At 31.6% G+C, this 19,854-nt stretch overlaps 6 protein-coding genes across 6 annotated transcripts; 1 reads left to right on the top strand and 5 right to left on the bottom strand.

The window, feature by feature from the left end:
• Positions 1 to 5,245: 5,245 nt before the first annotated feature.
• Positions 5,246 to 6,595, bottom strand: LOC135802061 (protein takeout-like). Its single transcript, XM_065315590.1, is given in 7 exon segments — positions 5,246 to 5,356; positions 5,359 to 5,448; positions 5,514 to 5,615; positions 5,618 to 5,662; positions 5,848 to 5,981; positions 6,044 to 6,284; positions 6,347 to 6,595. Coding segments are annotated over 7 exon segments (789 nt in total). The 5' UTR covers positions 6,465 to 6,595; the 3' UTR covers positions 5,246 to 5,297.
• Positions 6,417 to 8,172, bottom strand: LOC135802129 (uncharacterized). Its single transcript, XM_065315655.1, has 3 exons — positions 8,145 to 8,172; positions 6,981 to 7,343; positions 6,417 to 6,907 (listed from the first exon to the last, which is right to left on the bottom strand). The coding sequence occupies exons 1-3, from the start codon at positions 8,170 to 8,172 to the stop codon at positions 6,603 to 6,605; spliced, it is 696 nt and encodes a 231-aa protein (XP_065171727.1). The 3' UTR covers positions 6,417 to 6,602.
• Positions 8,173 to 8,279: 107 nt separating this feature from the next.
• LOC135802128 (nuclear receptor subfamily 2 group F member 6-like) lies at positions 8,280 to 11,762 on the top strand. Its single transcript, XM_065315654.1, has 5 exons — positions 8,280 to 8,315; positions 8,375 to 8,515; positions 10,906 to 11,001; positions 11,083 to 11,321; positions 11,613 to 11,762. The coding sequence occupies exons 1-5, from the start codon at positions 8,312 to 8,314 to the stop codon at positions 11,760 to 11,762; spliced, it is 630 nt and encodes a 209-aa protein (XP_065171726.1). The 5' UTR covers positions 8,280 to 8,311.
• A 2,331-nt stretch (positions 11,763 to 14,093) lies between these two features.
• On the bottom strand, positions 14,094 to 15,033 carry LOC135802066 (uncharacterized). The gene is made up of 3 exons (XM_065315595.1): positions 14,908 to 15,033; positions 14,483 to 14,850; positions 14,094 to 14,423 (listed from the first exon to the last, which is right to left on the bottom strand). The coding sequence occupies exons 2-3, from the start codon at positions 14,832 to 14,834 to the stop codon at positions 14,110 to 14,112; spliced, it is 666 nt and encodes a 221-aa protein (XP_065171667.1). The 5' UTR covers positions 14,835 to 14,850; positions 14,908 to 15,033; the 3' UTR covers positions 14,094 to 14,109.
• Positions 15,034 to 15,570: 537 nt separating this feature from the next.
• Positions 15,571 to 16,702, bottom strand: LOC135802063 (uncharacterized). Its single transcript, XM_065315591.1, has 3 exons — positions 16,587 to 16,702; positions 16,137 to 16,505; positions 15,571 to 16,065 (listed from the first exon to the last, which is right to left on the bottom strand). The coding sequence occupies exons 1-3, from the start codon at positions 16,681 to 16,683 to the stop codon at positions 15,749 to 15,751; spliced, it is 783 nt and encodes a 260-aa protein (XP_065171663.1). The 5' UTR covers positions 16,684 to 16,702; the 3' UTR covers positions 15,571 to 15,748.
• A 155-nt stretch (positions 16,703 to 16,857) lies between these two features.
• On the bottom strand, positions 16,858 to 18,979 carry LOC135802127 (circadian clock-controlled protein daywake-like). The gene is given in 6 exon segments (XM_065315653.1): positions 16,858 to 17,270; positions 17,348 to 17,497; positions 17,553 to 17,686; positions 17,743 to 17,869; positions 17,872 to 17,991; positions 18,907 to 18,979. Coding segments are annotated over 6 exon segments (756 nt in total). The 3' UTR covers positions 16,858 to 17,118.
• Between the last annotated feature and the right edge of the window lie 875 nt (positions 18,980 to 19,854).

The following is a 19,854-nucleotide window of genomic DNA, read 5'->3' as shown; positions in this document are numbered from 1 at the left end:
CGATGCAATCAATGCACAAATGACATAAGAGACTGTGGTAAGCATCTTCTCAATGCGTCTTGTTAACAAAGCAGCCAACCGTCCGAATGCAAAGTGCATAATGCACAATGTGTGCCTAGACAATGCCGGAAAACGATACAAACATTGATTCATGCATTCCATGTTACGTTAATTGTGTAACAATTAAGCAATTTGCTTAATTAAAGAAAATCTTATTCATATCGATTGCATAGGCGTGAACTAACCTAGAAATTCACAGACCAGATTATGTTACACACAAAACTAACCTCAAAATACATCTATTGCATATTTTCATTTTCATTATTTTCATTTATTGTCATCTTTGACATAACAACGCAATTAGGAACAAAAAAAAACGTAGAATTCTTGGAGCATTTCACGTTCCATTTCATTCTCATCTACAATGTTATGATATCTGATGATGTGACTGCATAATTTCGTCTGCCTGGCTAATAATTTGAAGACGAGCTTCATGAACGCGTTTATGACGCACTTCTTTGTCTCCGCGAATATTCCTAGCGACTCGGTAGCTTCGGAAGAAAACGAAGCAATGTCGCGAAATAATGGTACCTACACGCCAGAATAAATAAACCAGCGGTGCGTAGATGACACGGATTAACGGAAGCGTTCTACTTTCGCTAGTAAAATAGCAAAGTTATGCGTAGTCTGGTGAAAATGTGCGTATTTATTACCGGTAAAATTTGTTGATGACTGCCGGTTGCCTTTAACGTGAGACCTGCTAAATATCTGGTTGACCAGTATTCTTAATAGATTGGTAGTGAATTCTAATCGGTGTTGAAGTAATTTGACCAATACCCCGTATTGCGTGTTGCAATATATTTATTTTTAGTAGTTACTTCAACGCATGATATGCGAAATACTTCGCCAACTTTCAACGATCTGCACATTTAATTGCAATTGTTTACGTGGTATATTTGTCTGATGTATTCAGCCGATGATGGCTGACGTCGTACTCCAATACGCCGACTGCGTGTGCTATATCTTTTGCCCATTGGCGCTTTATTCGACGCTTGTGTTGAGTTTTTCGCATTTTCTGACGACCAATTGTGGCAAACTAACGAAATGACACAGCTATAGTGCGGCTTTCAGAATTTCATTTGCTGCTGAAATTTCTTATTCTTAATATAACGGCAACCATACACACAGCTGTTTTAAAACATTTTCGGTAAGTAATTTGTAAATTGAAATTGCGGCCAATATGGTATTTCAACTGATCAGTAATATATTAATGATGCAACTTTACCAATTATGTTTGTGCAAGTATTGCGTGTTCATCATTTACAACGTGATCTACGTCAACGCAAGTAACCATGTAGATCGAATTTCGAATAACGACTGATTGGACACACATAGTGTCATTTTAACATTTGAAACAGTATATTCTCAATTGACTCAAAATAAATTATTATGCAGGTACTAATAATCATACTGGTGATAGATACTGTAAGGGCGCGTCTGATGCTTTTCGGCCCCTATTCACCATTGTCGATTTTAGATGGGTGGTGGCTTGTGTCATTTGCGCATTTTGTCTTTCTGTCACCAGTGTCGTTTGAGTGGCTTCTGTGGCCGTTCGGATATAAATTGATTCAGTTAAGAGTTGGGCGATAGTAAATATGCTCGTTATTGGTTTTCGTACGTTTATTTGTTGTTGTTTGAGTCTTGTGTACCGGTTCATTATGATTTTGGACCTTCATCGCGTTTTGTCATCATGATTAGCAATCATTGATAACCATTCAGATCGATTGATTAACATTCAATGACTGTTTGGGTTATTGATCGCGCGATCTTGGCTTTCAAATGGCTCTCGATTTACGGTTTCATGGTTGGGTGGAAATGGACGGCTTTATTATCTAAAGGTCGTTGATCATGATACCAATTCGTTTGTTAGGAGCATTTGGTATCCAGATCAGAGTAATTGTCAAAGATAAAACATTTGTGAAATATATCTATCATCTTAAATCGCTGATTTCATCTTGGATACCAAGAATATTATCAATAAATTCACATTTATATAAGTACTACTCGTATAACAAAAATCCTATAATTTTTTCGCATCATTTGTCAATTTAAAGCATTTTTCCAATGCATTCTTTGATAATAGCTTCCCAACACAATACAATTCTAATACACAAATTAATTTTATGAAACTCCCGAAAATCTAAATAATTTAACTCTTTTTCTCTGTTGCATTTGAATCATTTTCTTGCGGTAACCACAAATCCGTAGGCAACTTTGTAAACACGTTGTTTATGATGTCTTTGAATATCTGCGCGAGACTTTCACCAATCGGTTCTTCCAATTCTTGCACGATTTCCAAACCGTGTTGATTCAAGAATGTGTTCACCGTTAAACCTACAAATAAAATATGTAATATGTAAATTAGGCCAAGGTCAAGAACATATATAAACCTAACCTATTTTAAAAGCTCTTTGAGTAAATAATAGTTACTCTACTTACCTAAAACCTTATTTCCATTGAACAAGTTATCTAATCGAACCCGAATTTTCTCCACAGTGAATGATACTCTCATGTTATCAATCTCAAAATTTCTTTTCCTTCTTTTGATGCATACTGATTTCAGCCTTGACTTTTGTATCCACTCCGGCTAGTTTCATCTCACAATTGCCGTGTCCCACCAGAGGCAAGATTAGAATATGTCCTTTTAGGTTATATTTTGATTTGATGTCCAGTAGAGGCAAATATATTCCAAAATTAAGTTTTCTTTTGCCAAATTTATACTAAAACAAAAGTACAGCTTAACTAATAAGTAAATAAATTCAAGTTGCGTTAAGTGTTAATAAATGATCCGTTAGAATTTCTCTTACATGCGTGACATACGGCACACTTCCGATAGTATTAATTATGATGTCTGCTGAATAATTGGATGTCAGTTTATGTTTGCTTATTTAATAACTTATAACTCTTCATATTATATATGCATATTTTTGACATAACGCTAATAAACACTAATAAATTTCACATATAGTTACTCAACACGAACTTTACTCGACGATAATTTGACTTATTCAACACCATTTTAATATTACATAAGCTGGGAATTAATTTCCTACCAAATTATTAACTATTATACCATTTTTTTAACTGATAGACCTTTTAAAAATCTATTTGGGATGTTAACCTAACCTCAAATTTAACCTACATCAACACCACCGCCATCTCTTGGTAAAATGACAGTCAAACAGTAAAATTAAGTGAAATTAAGAATATTTACTCGGTATAAGTTGGTGTGGAGTTTGATGGACCAACAACAGTTAAATTAAGAAAACTTCCCGATAAAGTGACAGCACCCGAGCCTTTTGTCACTGATACCTTATCTAAATACAGCGGCTCAAACGCATCGACGTTAATCTCATCAATTCCTAAAAGAAATGTATGATATTATACCAAAACAACGTTTATTTGATTAAAATTAATAATAATCATAATTACCTTTTGCTAATGCAGGAAACATGACATCAAATAAATTGTTTAAACATTGATTTAGTTTAGGATCCGAACGACGACATTGTTTCAACCATGGCGCTAAAATATTTGTGAAGAAAATAAATAAATTTGTTTTTAATAATTATTTTCATACATACGTCTGTAAGTAAGTAATGGACCATCCTTAACTTGATAACACACACTTAAATTAAGGTAATTTACAATAATAAATAATGTAATAATAAATGTATAAGCCATATTTCAAATGGTGAACACAAATTTCGAAAAATTCACTTTTGGCAAAAAAAAATCAGTTAGATGTGTTGTATTAAACCACCAAGTTTCGACTAATCCACTATCGCGTACTGAATATTCCTTTAAACGTCGATAAAGCCCCGGTAAAAATATAGCAGTGAATAAATCTTGTAGTGGTAACAAATTATCTTCCACTAAACTTATGCTTGCACTCACACCACAACTAGATTCTTTTCACCTCGTTCCGCTATGCCTATGCGATGCAATTTACCACTTGCAGAAATATACCCCTCTACCAGGCGTCTTCAGTATTTTACGTAATATGTAGTTATGGTGAGGAAAAGACCTAAGAAGGAAAAATGCGGTTTGTCATTCCCAGCCGCAATTCGGACACAAGACTAACAGCATGGGAGGAAGTAGCAAAACAACATAATCCGATGTAACGAACTCTGCGTTGATTATTACAACATAGCGTAGAGTGTCTAGTGTCTAGCGTCTTGCGTCTTGCGCTAAGAAAGTGAAAGTGTTATCTTGCATTTCTTTCTTGAGGATTATGGTTGCTTTGCGCTCGATTCGACCAATTGGAGGAGACCTGTTGCTAAAGCGTGTCGGCGGCTGTGTTTTTCTTTTTTAGGTCCGTTTAGTGGTTTACACACCGTGTTGATGTTGCTAATGAGGACGAACGTTCATAGAGTGTGCAAGAGACTTTTTTCAGAAGTCAGGTTTATGTCGTTAAAGTCCAGTTACAATAATAATTTGTGTTCGGTCATTTTGGTTTTAATCTGGAGAAACACCATGACATTTTGGATTTTGCAATTCTAATTGCTACTATTTCTATTACAACAAAGATTAATCAAATAAAAATAAATATATGCATCAGATATTTCATATATGTTTTTAAATGTCAAAGAAAAACACAAAATACATAATTGCGTTAGTTACACCATTTATAACTCATTAACGACTGGATAGATTTGGATGATTTTTGATTTTTGGGATTCGTTTCTATCCGGAATAGTAGAATATCTATTAAAATTTTAAAAATTATGATTTAAAGGGTGTTAAACAAGAGTTGGTAATTGGTATAAGGATTCAATCACAGTAATAACTAAACAATTTACTCCCAGATGGCGCTAAAGTGCATTATTGGCATTTCTCCTTTTTTTAATTTTGCAAAAAATTAACGGAATTATATATTTCCTATACTAACACTCAAAACTCTTTGAAAGTGCATTGTCAATTACATAATAATAAATTTATATGTATATAAAATACCGTTTTATTGTATATGATAATTAGAAGTGAGTTTATTGCACGCATAGCGCACGCGACGAGAGTGAATAATATTGCGCAAATAAATGTGTATTTAGTATTTTTCGCACTTTCACAAATAGCAATCATATAAGTTACTACGACACTATCGCCGTAATTGCGCTAATTATGATAAAAATGTAAACAAAGTAATGACGCAAATGCTTACACCAGCACAAAACTAGACGTATAATATGTTTTGATTTTGTAATTGAATTAATTACTCAAATAACAATATTATTTATTCACTGAGGAAGTAAAACATCCAAAGGAAATTTATGAAATATTTTGTTAGCAAACTTTTGAATATCGAAGCGATAGTATCTTCTAACACTGGTTTAATTTCGCTCGAAACTTGTTTCCAATTGTCGTTGAGGAACAAGTTCATGGCTTCACCTATAAAATTATTAGTTATATATGATTATAAAACACTTTTTAAATAAATTTTTATATAATATTACCTAATTCCTTATCGCCGTTGAACAAATTATCCAACTTGATTTCGGCGTAACCAATATTAAAATCCACAACAAAATCTTTGATGTTGAAATAAACATCGTCGCCTTTTTAATTTGCTGACCTTGCATGGTTATCGTCACGTCAATATTGCCTACAAATGCATTTAATCAATTCAATTGCAACAAGCTACTCAAATTCTAATTGCATGCACTTCATTTATTCGCTAAACAATCACTGATAATTTTTCGATTGTTACACGCAGTAATGGCATGGTTTAACAATGTATGAACACGCAATACACGTGCGTGGAACAGGAAAAAAAGACGTAAAACTTACTGTAATTTCCATGACTTTCACCAGAACCGGAAATTGGCATCATCAAGATTTTTCCTTGCAGTTCATACTGGCACATTACTTCCAGTTTGGGCAGCCATAGCTTAATTCGGACTCGATTTTTTTCTAAATCAATTCTAAAACAAAACATTTTTTTGTTTTAACCTTTTTTAGGATATTTTAATTTAAATTTATTTACCTAATGCTTTTTAATGTGAAATCTGTCGGACCAGATACTTGGATGTCCTTGTAGCTGGACTTTATTGATAGAGGTCCGGCGCCTTGATCGATTACTACTTCCGGAATGTGCAAAGGTTCACAACTTGGTATATCAAACTCTGGAATTCCTTTTCGAAGCAATGGACGTAAATTCTCCACGGATTTTTTTATGCAATCGTTTAGATGTGGATCATTTCTTTGACAAATATTTAAGAAACTTGCTAAAAATATAAATAAAAAATATTTTAAATATTTTTAATGCATAGTAGTTGATTATACTTACGTAATTTATTTTTGTTTCGTTTTGCATCGATTTTTATAAGAATAAAAATGACTAAAAGACTTAAAACAAGTTTAACATTAAAACAATTCATTATGTTTCTAAAATATTTTATAAACATTTATACAACATGCTTAAAATAAAGCTAAACTACTAATGAATTTATTGCACGTAGAAAATAATTGATGACGTTGTATTGCATTGTATTTTTTTTGCTGAATTTACATTTTTCTTGAAAACGTGTGCAAATGGGTTGAATTTAATTTTCTGGAAACATTTCATCATAACTAAACTTTTCAAACAAATTTCTTGCAATGGATTCAATCAACGCCGAAATAGATTTAGCAATATCAGGTGCAATTTCATTATCAAATGCATTGAAATTATCGTTAATTAATTTATTAGTAGCCGCATTAAGTTCGTCTTGTTTTTTGAATAAATTTTCGATATTTATCATGCCTGTTTTAGCTTTATACTCAACATGAATATAATCAATGTCCAAATATGTTTGTTGGTTTCTATGTACTGGATGACTTTTTGCTTCGATGTTTATTGTTACATCACCTGGAACATATAAAACACATACAAAATATTAATAAAAATAATAGAATATTTTTAATAGGTACAATATAATTACTAGCGTTGACGTAGCCATCTCCATCTCCTTTGAAAACCAATCCTAGTAATTTTCCATCAGCTTCATATTGGAACTTGGTAAATACATACGGAACTGTGAGATTTAATACTAGTGAATGTCCTAGTTTTAAATCACCTCCAGCTACGTTGAGTGCAAGTAGATTGTGCACGTTTAAGTTTTTGAGGTTAATATTTAGGTTATGTCCTATGATGTCTAATGAAGGCACGATTAGAGGATCCATTGGTGGTATGACTAAACGAGGAATGCCTTTAGCGAGATGTTCACGACAACGTTCTACATTATCAAGGACACATTTGAGTGCATCTGAATCTGAATTTCGCTTACAAACGTTTATGAATGATGCTAAAAATACAATTATATTACTATTAAAAATTATGGGTTAAGACGGTGACTAAAGAACTTTAGTCACAGGTTTTAGTCACGGGGCGGAGCTTGCCCCCGCGCGTTTGTCTACTGTGCAGCATAACACCAAATGAAATGTAGCAGGCGCTACTGCTGCTCGTAGTTAAACGTTGTTAAACACTCGATTGATAAAATACTAGCTGTGTTCGCTCTTAATCAATCTCGTAACAAAAATTCCCGTTTAGCCACTTGATACTTAATATACTATTATAATATAGGGGAAGGGGGGGCAAAATGGGCCCTTGGGGGCAAAGTGGGCCCCCTGAAATTCAGGAGGCTTAAAAAATTGAGGGCCAAAGTGGCCCCTAAAATCTTTGATATATAAGATGAAGTTGCAAGAACAACTTATCCAATAAATACCTAACACAAAAATACGTGTAAATAAAATACAATTTAATCATTTTTACCCATTTCCCAAAAGAGATGTTCAAAATAATCTAATGTTAAATATTTAATGTGTGTTTAGTTGCATAACTCATACTTCTTAATATTTTTCTCACATTAAAGTTTGACTACTGTTCCTAAATTTCCGTTTTAAATGTTTTCCCTGTTTGACACCCTTTGATTCTATTTTGATTGACACGTCATTATAATAATATCCTGCCGTGATCGCGCACTCAACGCTCTCATTGTGAGCGTTGACGTTCAACCACAGGAGAATAGAGTACCTAAAGGTGGAGCACGCCGTAAAGTGTTTTCCTATTATTTACGCTATTTACATTTTCTCGTTGTCATGCTCACCTTTTACACCTCCGCATTTAGCGTTCATGTCAGTTTTTTTGTTTGTGGTCTTCCACCCCGGACGTTGGTAAGTATAAATAGCATCCGTGATTTTATCCGCCCTGCAGTTTGTGATTTGCATTCACCTAGTCTAGTCTACCCTAAATTTATTACTTATATAGAAGATTATGGGTAAATTTGAGTATTTTTTGTTGTTTCGAATATATTTTTGTTGCTTTTTGGTTAAAAAGGACGAAATTTGCCGGCGCCTGTTCCTTGTCGAGTTTGCGGTGATCGTTCTTATGGAAAACATTATGGGGTTTTCTGCTGTGATGGTTGTTCCTGTTTTTTCAAGAGAAGTATTCGTCGAAATTTGATTTACACTTGTATAAGTAAGTCTATTGTTCCTATATCTATTTTAAATTTATAATATAAAAATGAATCGGAAAATCTCTCATAACTCAACAACGCCTTCACTAATTTGGCCAATTCTTTTTTTAAATGTTCGTTAAAGGCCAAGGATGGTTTTTACGGCGAGAAGAATTCGAATAATTGCCGGGAAAACCCTAAAGACAGCCCTTTTCTATAGTATAAAAGTTGGCATTGAGATTCAAGCATAGTTATAGTTAAATAGTTGAATCCGAGATAGTGCGCTGAAGTGCATTATTAGCAATATTTTATATAATTAATTTCTTTAAAATAAAATTGCAAATCTTATTGATAGAATTGACACATACCTACTAGAAGGTTGCTTAAGTCGTACCGTCACGTAAGTCATAGGTATCTCGGTCTTTTCTCTAACTAGAAGGCACTTTATGCAACTTAAAATGCTGTATTCGGGCAGCATGAAATCATACTAGAAGCATATTCTTTAATCAGTTCCCGCCGAATCAGTATTGAGAAGTTATGCGCAAAAATAGTTTTGCTCCTCGTGCTCATCCAATTTCTCGTGGAGCTTGAATGCATTGATGGTCAGTAAAATACCACTAAATATGTGTTGCATGTTAAATATTGGTTATACATCTATCCATGTATTGTTTTCTACATGGATTTTGTTAAATATTTCTTCTGATATATTGTTTAAAGTTGTTTTGAACGGAAAGCACATGTTTGTTAAGTCGTACCCGTTTGCGCTTTTTAAGTCGTACCTATATAACATATGGGACTCAAGGTTTCAGCTGCGCCACACAAAATTAAGTAGTAGCTTGAAACACAAATGCCACATCGACACAATTCATAATTATAATTAAATAATTAAATTCAAAACGCGCCATTAACGTATGCAATTTAGGTACATTAGACTCAGATTTGGCAATATATGCAACTTATTTAACAAATCCGTCTTTAAATAATACTTCAACTTGAAAAACACCAAAATGCTTATTTATTTTTATCATTTATTACAATTATATTTATTATTATCTTTCCCAAAGAAAATAGAAATATTTACTTGCATTTTACCTTCATTTTGTCTTACGTCTTCTAGAAATACAAAACTTGCCTAGTTACTTAATAATTTAATACTTTGAATACGTTGAATGTTAATGTGCGGATATTAATCTAAAAGCATTTTTACGATTGCTTGTAAAAAGATCAAATATGATCGAATAAGAACGAAAGTATACGCTTTTTATAATGTTCATAATGAGTTTATGAACTTAAGAACGCCAGGTAATGTGCGTTTTATTACATGGCGATAATAACATGCGCGCGGTGTAGTAGGTACGCACTGCTTCTGATTACCTAAATAAGCTGCGTTTTAATGGGTTAATTCGTTGATGCGTCCAGTGCGTCGTTAATTCCGATGGGTGCGTTTACGACGCACGCGCTTTTGCACATTTGCGCAAAAAGTGCGAAAAACATCTTTTGACCGCAATACAACAAGTTTACTTAAGTATATAGAATTTTATTCGTTTTTAATAACTAGGTATTTCATGTGAGTTTATTATTTGTGTTTAATTCGTGAGTAATGAAGAAAATTCATTACTTTTTTAAGAATTTTAGGAAATATCTTCTTTAAGAATAAATATAATAATGTGAAACACGTGGTACTGTGTCTAAATGTTTATTTATTTTGATTTTAATATTAAATTATTCTTAATTCGAAGAGCATGAGATACAGAACAAAATTTTAATTGTTTTGTTGGTTGCATACCACTATGGAAGCGCATTTCAAATCAGTTTCTTTATTTCTTTCATTTTTTAACAATTTCAAGTATTTTCTAGTAAATAAGGTTAAAAAAACAAGGAACTAATTTGTCTGTGACACGGAATAGTTGTCACTTTGATACATTTGATATTATCCGTATATTATCCACAAAATACCAATTTTCTTGCACTGTTTTTATGACTAACTAGCTTTTGCCCGCAATTTCGTTCCGGTAGTGTTTAATAAAAATGTAATTCGGTTTTACTCTCTTCTTCTAGACATAGTATGTGTCAATTCTATCAATAAGATTCGCAATTTTATTTTAAACAAATTAATTATATAAAGAATTGCAAATAATGCACTTCTGCGCGCCATCTCGGATTCAACTATTTAACTATAAATATGATTGAATCTCAATGCCAACTTTTATCCTATAGAAAAGGGCTGTCTTTAGAGTTTTCCCGGCAATTATTTGAATTTTTCTCGCCGCAAAAACCATCCTTGGACTTTGACGAACATTTTAAAAAAGAATTGGCAAAATTGGTCGAAGGGTTGTTGAGTTATGCGCTTACCAATACATTTTGCGAATCATTTTTATATTATAAATTTAATTAATTTTCTTTTTTTATTTAGCTGGGAATAATTCCTGTATTATCGACAAAGCACGTCGCAACTGGTGTCCATATTGTCGTCTGCAACGATGTTTTGCAGTACGAATGAATACTGCTGGTAAATTTAATACATAAAAACTAAATTACATCTTTATAAATAAAATAAATTAATTTTCTGCTTTTTTTTGTTTTTGCTAAGCTGTTCAAGAAGAACGTGGACCTCGTAAACCAAAATATCACCGCCCATTAGATTTCCCTCCTTCACACGCACTTTCCACATTTGCACAACCCTTCAATAATTCAATATTATCTGATCATGAGTTAGCTGCACAAATTCTATTGGTTGCAATTCGTCGTGCACGGCACAACCCTTTCTTTTCTGTCGTTGATAAACCCACACAAGACACAATCCTCTCTCACGTTTGGTCGCAATTGTTTGTATTAAACGCTTGCACATGGAATTCAACGCCTAAATCATCAGGACGCAAGAAAACATCCTTAAGTGTTGTCCTGATCTTCGTTGCACATACGCGTATTTACGTGAAGCGGAATTAAGCGCAAGTGAAATAGAAATCTTAGAAGAGTTTGATTCTAAGTCGCTGGGAAATTTTATCGGCTGGTGAGCAATGTGTACTTGTCAAATTGATGCAAGAACGATCCAAGTAGATTACATTAAATGTAAGTGTGTAGTTTTGATTTAAAAAATTAGCATAATGTTTTGGTTTGCAGATTTGTACCAAGGCGGATTATCGCAGAATGCTAAAAGTTTTGTTGTGTTTGCCGCTGATTTGTCAAGGGAATGCTAATGTTTTACAAAAAACATTGTTTCAGCCGGTTATTGGTGTTGTGCCAATGGAACGGATTGTTATTACTATTTAATTAAAGAATTAAAATTGTAAAGTTGATATTGTTACACGTATAATAAATTTGGTTCCTTGACATGAAACTAGAAAACTAGTTGAAGTTTTTACATTTAAGGTCGAGCTACAAGGTGCAGCGTGAAGATGGCACCATGAGTACTACAAATCTATTTCTTGTCGAGTCGTGCGTCGATTCGTAGCTAAAAAAACAGGGAAGAGTTTTGTATTTCTATTTAACATTTGCTCGGGAGTAGATAAATATTAACAAGTAATAAACTGATTTATGTGTGCTCACTCTCGAACCTTTACTAAATTTACTTGGAATGCGTTCAATGCGATGTAATTTTATTGAATGTTGAATGTTGTCAATTCCATGCACCTTTCAGGGGTTTAAAGAATATAATTAGGGTACGGAGAGGAAAATGTTTCATAAATTATATTATAACGGTAGGGCAGAAACACATAATTACTTAAATTACTTGAATAGTTACTTAGCTATTATGGCTATTTTCACAATAATTTCATTTTTTAATAATTTTGTATCCATGTAGTAGGCATTTTTATGATACTTTTATGATATTTATAATGTTATCAGTTTTGCCGGCGACTTCGTCCAGGTTGCGTTTAATAAAATGTAATTCGTTTTATTGTCTTGTTCTAGACATAGTATGTGTCAATTTATCAATAAGATCTCATGCAATTTATTTTAATGAAATTAATTATATAAAAGAATTGCTAACAATGCACTTTCAGCACGCCATCTCAGATTCAACTATTTAACTATAACTATGATTGAATCTCAAACCAACTTTTATCCTATAGAAAAGGAATGTGTTCAGGATTTTATTGCAATTTTATGTAATTTGTTTTTACAGCACCAAAATTTTTCCTTCTGCTTCGTATTCAAACTCATTATAAATGTGAGGAATGTTTAATTTTAACGCAAGCTTAAAATCTTCAAACTCTAGTTTTCCATCAACTACCTTCAATGATGGCAAATTGTGTACTTTGAGATTTTTCAATTTGATGCGTAAATTATTTCCAACAATATCTAATTCTGGCAGATTCAACGGATCCAGTGCTGGGATGAGTAATCTTGGAATACCTTTAGCTAAATATGGCCGACACCGTTCGATATTCTCCAATACGCATTTCAACGCCTCGGAATTTCTTTTACAGATCTTTATATAAGGTGCTACAAACAAATTCGTAGTTTTAAATATTTTTATATTTAATATTATTATTACTCACGAAGTTTATTGTCGGTAGGAACTTCAGCAGATGAACAAATTGCCATAAAACACACAAAAATCAAAATATTCAGCTTCATTTCTATTTGTTTACGTTTTTTATAATTTAAAATAAATTTAATTGATGTTGTTACAATGTCGAGCATCAATTGAATGTCAGCATCAGTACACTTGAGATGTTTATATACAAATCCAGTAGTAACACATTTTGCAATGGTGTGTGCGATTGTTCAACATTTGCATTCATGTATTGACCAAGAAAATGCGAAAAAGCATTTGAGCTGAAAGAAAAGCGTGTAATTGCGTGATGCGCACATACTTAATAGTCAATCAATTGCAATTGCAAAATCTACATGCTGTTGCAAGTTGAGAGGCGATAATAACCTTGACAAGATGCATTATCTCTTGGCTTCTATTGTGAATATTCATTTTAAATTACATTAATTACAAATTATACAAAAACATTGGATAAATTTAATTAAATTAGATGGAAATAAAATGATTTATAAAAATGTTTCGAGTGATACTGTAAAACTTGTTAATGACTTTCGAATTTGTCATAGGAGTCGATGTGTCATTAAATGGCATAATATAAAGCCTTAACACATATTTTATTGTTGTGGTTTATGGTTTATTTGATTTTTATTGCTATTTTTAAGAATTTTCAGTTGATATTATCTGCATTTAGAATTTTAATCACAAAATGCTGTTAAAACACGATTGTCAGTAATAAGGTTGGGAATTTTGAATTAAAAATCAATATTTTTGATGCTGATGGAAATATTTTATATACAAAATACCGGTATACTGATATTGATATCGGTATTTCACATCATGTAAGTGTGTGTATGTTTGTGACGCATTCATCCAAAACCGCTGAATCAATTTTGATAAATTTTTGCATCGAGATATTTTTAACCAAGAAGAAACAAATAGGCTACTTTTTCTTGCAATGTAAAACTAGTATAATAATAAAATATATTTTCGTGTATCGAGCGCCATCCAGTTGGTATCAAGTCAACTAAATGCTAATACGGAAATACAATTAATGCAGTGTACTTATTTAATATTTATTTATTCAAAAGAATATGTACATTCAATAAGTTATTAAAATATTTATGGTAAAAATAATTCTTCCATTGAAAAAGTATTAAATATAGTCTGAATTGATGTGAACACAAACGAACCGATAATTTCATTGACAATTGGCATAAAGTCTTCCATAATCTGCACAATATTATCATTGATCACCGCGTTCGTTGTTTTCGTCAGCTCTTCACTGCCTTTAAACAAATCCGCGAAATACACTGCAGGTTTATCTTTGATATTCAATTTAATCTTGTTTTTGGATCGATCATTGAAATCCAAATACGTCTTATCATTTTCTTTGCGTAACTTTCCATTTATTTCAATGTATCCGTCAACATTACCTTAAAATAAACAAAAATAAAATCAAATTTACCCAATTGTGTAAATATACTCTACTTACTTGCATTTAACCAACATTTTCCATTACTCTTCAATTGTAAAACTAATAATTTTCCATCAATGCGATAATTACTGTCCAAATGTACGTATGGGAATCGTACATTCATGATAAGAGAATAGTTTGCAATATCAAATGTTGAATTTATCATTTCAAAGTTTGACGCTCCCACAACTGTAGCGTTGGTGAATTTGGCATTGAAATTTTCTGCTGACATTATAATAGTTTCTAAAACAGTGGGTCCAAGGCAGGAATTCGCATTTCCGGTATACCGGATGCAAATCTTAGTTTGAATATTTCTACATTTTCGTCTATGCACTTTTGTTGATCTTCTGGTGATGCTGATAAACTGCATTGCTTTACAAAGTCAGCTAAAATATTTCAATTATTAAAAACATTTATTTATTTATGAATTAATTAATACTTACGGAGTTTTACTTTTACGCAATTTACTAGTTTTATTAATATTATATTATATAAAATTAAAAATACAAAATTTAATACATCTTTTCGTCTCGGTAACATGTTTGAGACTTTTGATATCTAGTATTTTATATAATGTGTACGCGAATTTGATTTAAAGCGCTATTTATGCGAAAAATTACGTAGATGATTGCAACGTGCAACTCGTTTTCAAGTTTACAGGTTTTAATTTTAATTTTAAGGTCAAATATAAATGTGCATCAATTTCCTTCTCTTTAATACCTGGTTTTGTACAAAATACTTACCACAATTGGATATAAAACAATAGTTAAACAGATAAAACTGTGACAAAAGTTGTAAACAAAATAATTGTGTGTATAATTAGCATCATTATAAGATTAAGAGGGGTTTGATAGTATAGCAGCGTCACTAGAGGATCGGTTTTTGCTTTACATTTTTAAATAATGCAATTATTGGAAAACCACTATGCGCATACGGTAATGACATAATTTCTCTTTATTACAGTATGAATACTATTACTGTGCATGTCGTATTTCCTTAAATAGTCCTGTTTCATCAAACAACACTTTTGCATTTAATTCCGAGTCAATTGAATTAAAATTGAAACTGCACTTGATCATGCCCGAATGCATTCACTTTTCGGCCATCGAAAACAATTCTAGATATTTCATCGTGCAAGCTCGTGACATTATAAAAATGTCAGTTTCATTTCCCAAAAATTAAAAGTGGTGATTAAAGTGCAATATGTCTTCTCACTTTATAAATATAATGTACAAAATTGCCGTTGTAACATATAGCATGCAACATAAAGTTGCATGAGTATATTTATTTATTGTAAAAATAATTCGTCAATTGTAAATGTATTAAAATAGTCTGCACTGTATTGAAGACAAACGATCCGAGAATTTCATTTACAATTGGCATCAATTCTTTAATGATTTCTCTGACATTATCGTTGATTATGACGTTTGTTGTCTTGGTTAGTTCTTCATTGTTCTCGAATAATTTGTTGAAGTGAATGAGTGGTGTATCAATAATGTTCAACTGTATACTGTTTTTTGATTTGTCGTTGAAATCCAAATACATTTTTCCGTTTTTTTCTTGACGTTTCCCATGCATTTCAACATACATATCAATATTAGCTAAAAATTAAATTTAATTAAAATAAGTTTTTTAAATTTTTGTAAAAATCGTATGAATAGTTACTACTTACAAGTATTTAACCAAAATGTTCCTTTACTTTCAAGTTGTATTACCAACAATTTGCCAGATATTTGATAATCGCCTTCCATGCGCACAAATGGAAAATTTAAGCCCAGGCTGAGGTAGTTTTCATTAAAGTTGATTGAGTTATTGAGCACTTTAAAGTTTGATGCTCCGTTAACTGTAGTGTTGGTAAAATCAATATGGAAATTGGGCACTTCCATCACAACCTTCTCTAAAAATAAAGGGTCTAATTCTCTAAGACGCATTTCGGGAATACCAGCACTTAAATGTGGTTTGAATGTTTCAATATTATCAGCCATGCATTTTTGAATTTCTTCTTTGGGTGATGATCGACTGCATAATTTTACAAAATTAGCTTAAATAAAAATAGAATAATATATAATAAAATAATTATTGATAAATATTTTGATATTTATTATTATTAATTGTAACTTACGTATTTTCTTCTTGGCTGCATTTACATCTTGAAATAAAGAAATTGAAACTAAAACTAACGCTAGTGAGATACCTATGTGTGAACTATGCCGAAACATTTTACCAACTGAACAGATATTCCACAGATTTTAAAATGATCATAAAGTATGTCTGGTTTTTAAAGGTTTAAAGTTTTTTGGTATCTCATGGTCATTTTATAAACAAACAAGTGCTTGAGTATTTAGTTATTGACATTATAACTGATCGTGGTATATAAACATTGAAAAAGAAGCAACTTTTTAAATTTAATTTATTTTTGGTGTTTTCTTTATTACAAAACGCAATAAAATATCAAAAAATTTACAAAACTTGGTAACTTTTTCCTTAATTCCTATTTTAAAGCTTATTAAAACTCCTTAACAACTTGTATGGTAGTTTAAACTGCACAATAGCAATTATTTAACAATTATCAATAAGATTATTCCGCCAAGAACTATTTTTCTAAACTGAAACTTTTTCTAAAATATCTATAAAAAGCTTTTACTTATTTAAAGTTATTCTGGAAGAAATTCCGCTGCAGGAACACGTGCCAAATAATTATTAATTTCCTGTTTAATTACTTGGTTTGAATATTCGTTGTAAATTGGACTGATAGAATCCATTACAAGGCGTGGATTTTCATTGTAGAAGTTTGTAATTAAATCAGCTACAATAAAAAACAAATAAACACATATTCGCAACCAAATTAAATTTTCTAAATTATAAGGTATTAATTAATATTACCTGTGAATTGAAGGTCAGGATTCTTGGCAATGATTTTAATCACGCCATCACCAACACGGAATTTTGTATCAAACTTGTCCACAGTAAAATATTCAACGTCAGCTTGTTTATATTTCTTGAACTGCGCTCTCATGTACATTTGGATGTTAGCTATTAAAACATTCAATGTATTTTGGGTTGCATATAACAAATTAAAATTACTTACAGAAATTTCCTCGGAAATATCCTTTGTTTCTCAATGGGACAATTAATAACTGACCAGACACATCATGCTCCATAGACATTTCACAATGTGGAACGGTAAGCCGAATTTCACCAATCATATTTTTCAAATCAACTCTAAAACACAAAAGATAAAATTAAACTTTGAAAATAAATTAAATATTGTTACTTACTTTAAGTCATTGATGACAACTCCACCTAATCCAGTAACTCGAACATTCTTCAAGACAGCTTTGATACTGATAAGTTCATTTAGAGTCCGGTCAACGGAGGTAACATTGATGACCAACGGATCGATTCCGGAAAGTCCAGTTCCGGAACACCGTTGAGGAAATGCGGACGAGCTTTTTCGAAAGCTTGCAGCAAACACGCTTGATAATCATCTTCGGATTTCTTACAAATATTCAATTGCAATCTCTCCGCTATATGGACATAAACAATCAGAAATATAATTAAAATTAATTGCATATAAATTTCTGTTAACAACTAGGAAATTATCGCGAATATTTATCGATAATGTGTAGTTCCGGTACAGCAAACCGGATATCAGTTGATAATGACTGGTAATAGGAAAATAATGCGCGAATTATAAAAAGTACATGATATTACACTTTCGTGCAGATTGCAGATTTCTTACCATATAATGCATGATTGTGTAAGTACAGTGAGTAGAAACATTAGCGTCGTTAACTCGATAGCAAATCGCATTCCTAAATAAGCTGTATGTAACGGTTGCGCATGGTTAAAGCCGAAAGTAAGAGTTGTGCGTCTTGATCGAAAGACATGCGCGACGCACCACTCGTGCGAAGAGTGAAATTTATTACCAACGATGTCAAGTCGTTATCGCTGCATTCGAAAGTTAAAAAATTTGATTGAGAATAATTTAAAGAAATATCAATTGACTGAGTTTAACCTATAATAAAATCTATTCGTGTTAAAATTGCTACTATTTATTTTAATAAATTTGTTTTTATTGCTACGAATTAAATAATTATGAAGGTGATATAAAACAAACCGGTTGCTGACATCCTTGGCACAATCTAACAAACAACTCGATTTTCCATCGATTTAACATGCTCAATAGGTATTTATTTATGTGTGAGTGAATATATTGTGCAAGTAAACATAGTTAGTTTATACAGAAGTAGGTAAGTAAAAAAAATTGCTAATGTATTGCGAAAGTCAAAAGTTTAAACTTATTTGTTAAATATTAAATGTTTTGTTAAAAGTTTATGTCAAAATATGTTTGAAATTTGTATTGAATTCTGCTTAGTTTTCTGTTTTAGTTTCGGATTATTAGAATATTGATTTAAGTGTTTTAAAACAATTTGACTTACGCAGGACGGCGGCATGTGTGCACTCAAAAATGGCGACTGTGGCAAACAGTAGCAGCAACTGTGGCGACTTCATCTCGAATGCGTTTTCGTGCGACAAGTGAAAAGGCAAAAGTGAAAACGGTTTTTATGTAAGCGCTACCCTTCCCATCAATTTCGAATACCGGCACCAAACTCACACAATCACAAACGTATATTGATTTCAATCAAGAATTAATGTATTGAATATAACGCTGTAAATGAATATTAATAATACATTTGATGTAAATTATATTAAAACTTTTAATCGTATATTCATTCAAAAATATGTTTCATTCATTCATTATCATTCATTCAAAAACATTTAATTAATTTTTAATATTTCAAGACGTAAATATTTTGAAGCCTCGAATGCTATGTTTAAATATTATTATTGTTTGTTATATGTTCCATGCAATTTAATTAAAGAAATATTATTTTTTAATGTAGGTTAAGATGAAATTTAATTATAATTGCAAAACCAGTTTCTTCAACTTTTGGAACACAAAATGAAGTAAATTAATGTGGTAAACCCAATTTTTTTTTATTTTCTTCATTTTGAGCATCTGTTTAATAAAAACACTTTTTACTTAATTTTTTTTTGCCCACAATTTTGTATGCACAAATTTTAATAAAATCGTCCTAACTAGTTTTTGAGTATTTTAAGTGAGTATTTTCTTGTTTCTTACAACTTTTATGTTCAAAATCTTACAATAAAGTTCTTAATTTTAATTTAAAGCAGTGATAATTAAATCCATCTCGATCCAAATTTAATAACACATTTTACATCTTGCAAGTTATATTTTTGCGTTGAAATTTTGCTTTTCCAAGGTTAAAACAATCTCAAAATTTATCAAAATTTCTTCAGAGGATTTTGCGTAATACACTCACAAATAAACAAACCAAATATATAAGTTTGTCACATAAATTATA

The sequence above is a fragment of the Atheta coriaria genome, unplaced genomic scaffold (genome assembly GCF_025399875.1).
Source record: "Atheta coriaria isolate IRGN ID8LTWV9N9 unplaced genomic scaffold, Caltech_Dcor_3.1 hic_scaffold_15_pilon, whole genome shotgun sequence".
Taxonomy (NCBI): Eukaryota; Metazoa; Arthropoda; class Insecta; order Coleoptera; family Staphylinidae; genus Dalotia; species Dalotia coriaria.
The sequence above is the reverse complement of the archived record's forward strand: the minus strand, read 5'-3'. Positions and strand labels throughout refer to the sequence as shown.

Coding starts and splice junctions, on each gene's coding strand:
- LOC135802063 (XM_065315591.1), bottom strand. CDS start 16,683: ATGTTTCGGCATAGTTCACACATAGGTATCTCACTAGCGTTAGTTTTA. Junction 16,506..16,586: donor TGCAGCCAAGAAGAAAATAC/GTAAGTTACAAT, acceptor TTTTTATTTAAG/CTAATTTTGTAAAATTATGC. Junction 16,066..16,136: donor AACATTTTGGTTAAATACTT/GTAAGTAGTAAC, acceptor TTTAATTTTTAG/CTAATATTGATATGTATGTT.
- LOC135802129 (XM_065315655.1), bottom strand. CDS start 8,172: ATGAACGCTAAATGCGGAGGTGTAAAAG. Junction 7,344..8,144: donor TAAATGCGGAGGTGTAAAAG/GTGAGCATGACA, acceptor TTGTATTTTTAG/CATCATTCATAAACGTTTGT. Junction 6,908..6,980: donor AGATGGCTACGTCAACGCTA/GTAATTATATTG, acceptor TATATGTTCCAG/GTGATGTAACAATAAACATC.
- LOC135802066 (XM_065315595.1), bottom strand. CDS start 14,834: ATGCAGTTTATCAGCATCACCAGAAGATCAACAAAAGTGCATAGACGA. Junction 14,424..14,482: donor AAAATGTTGGTTAAATGCAA/GTAAGTAGAGTA, acceptor GTTTATTTTAAG/GTAATGTTGACGGATACATT.
- LOC135802128 (XM_065315654.1), top strand. Junction 8,516..10,905: donor TTTGATTTACACTTGTATAA/GTAAGTCTATTG, acceptor TTTTTTATTTAG/CTGGGAATAATTCCTGTATT. Junction 11,322..11,612: donor ACGTTTGGTCGCAATTGTTT/GTATTAAACGCT, acceptor TTTGGTTTGCAG/ATTTGTACCAAGGCGGATTA.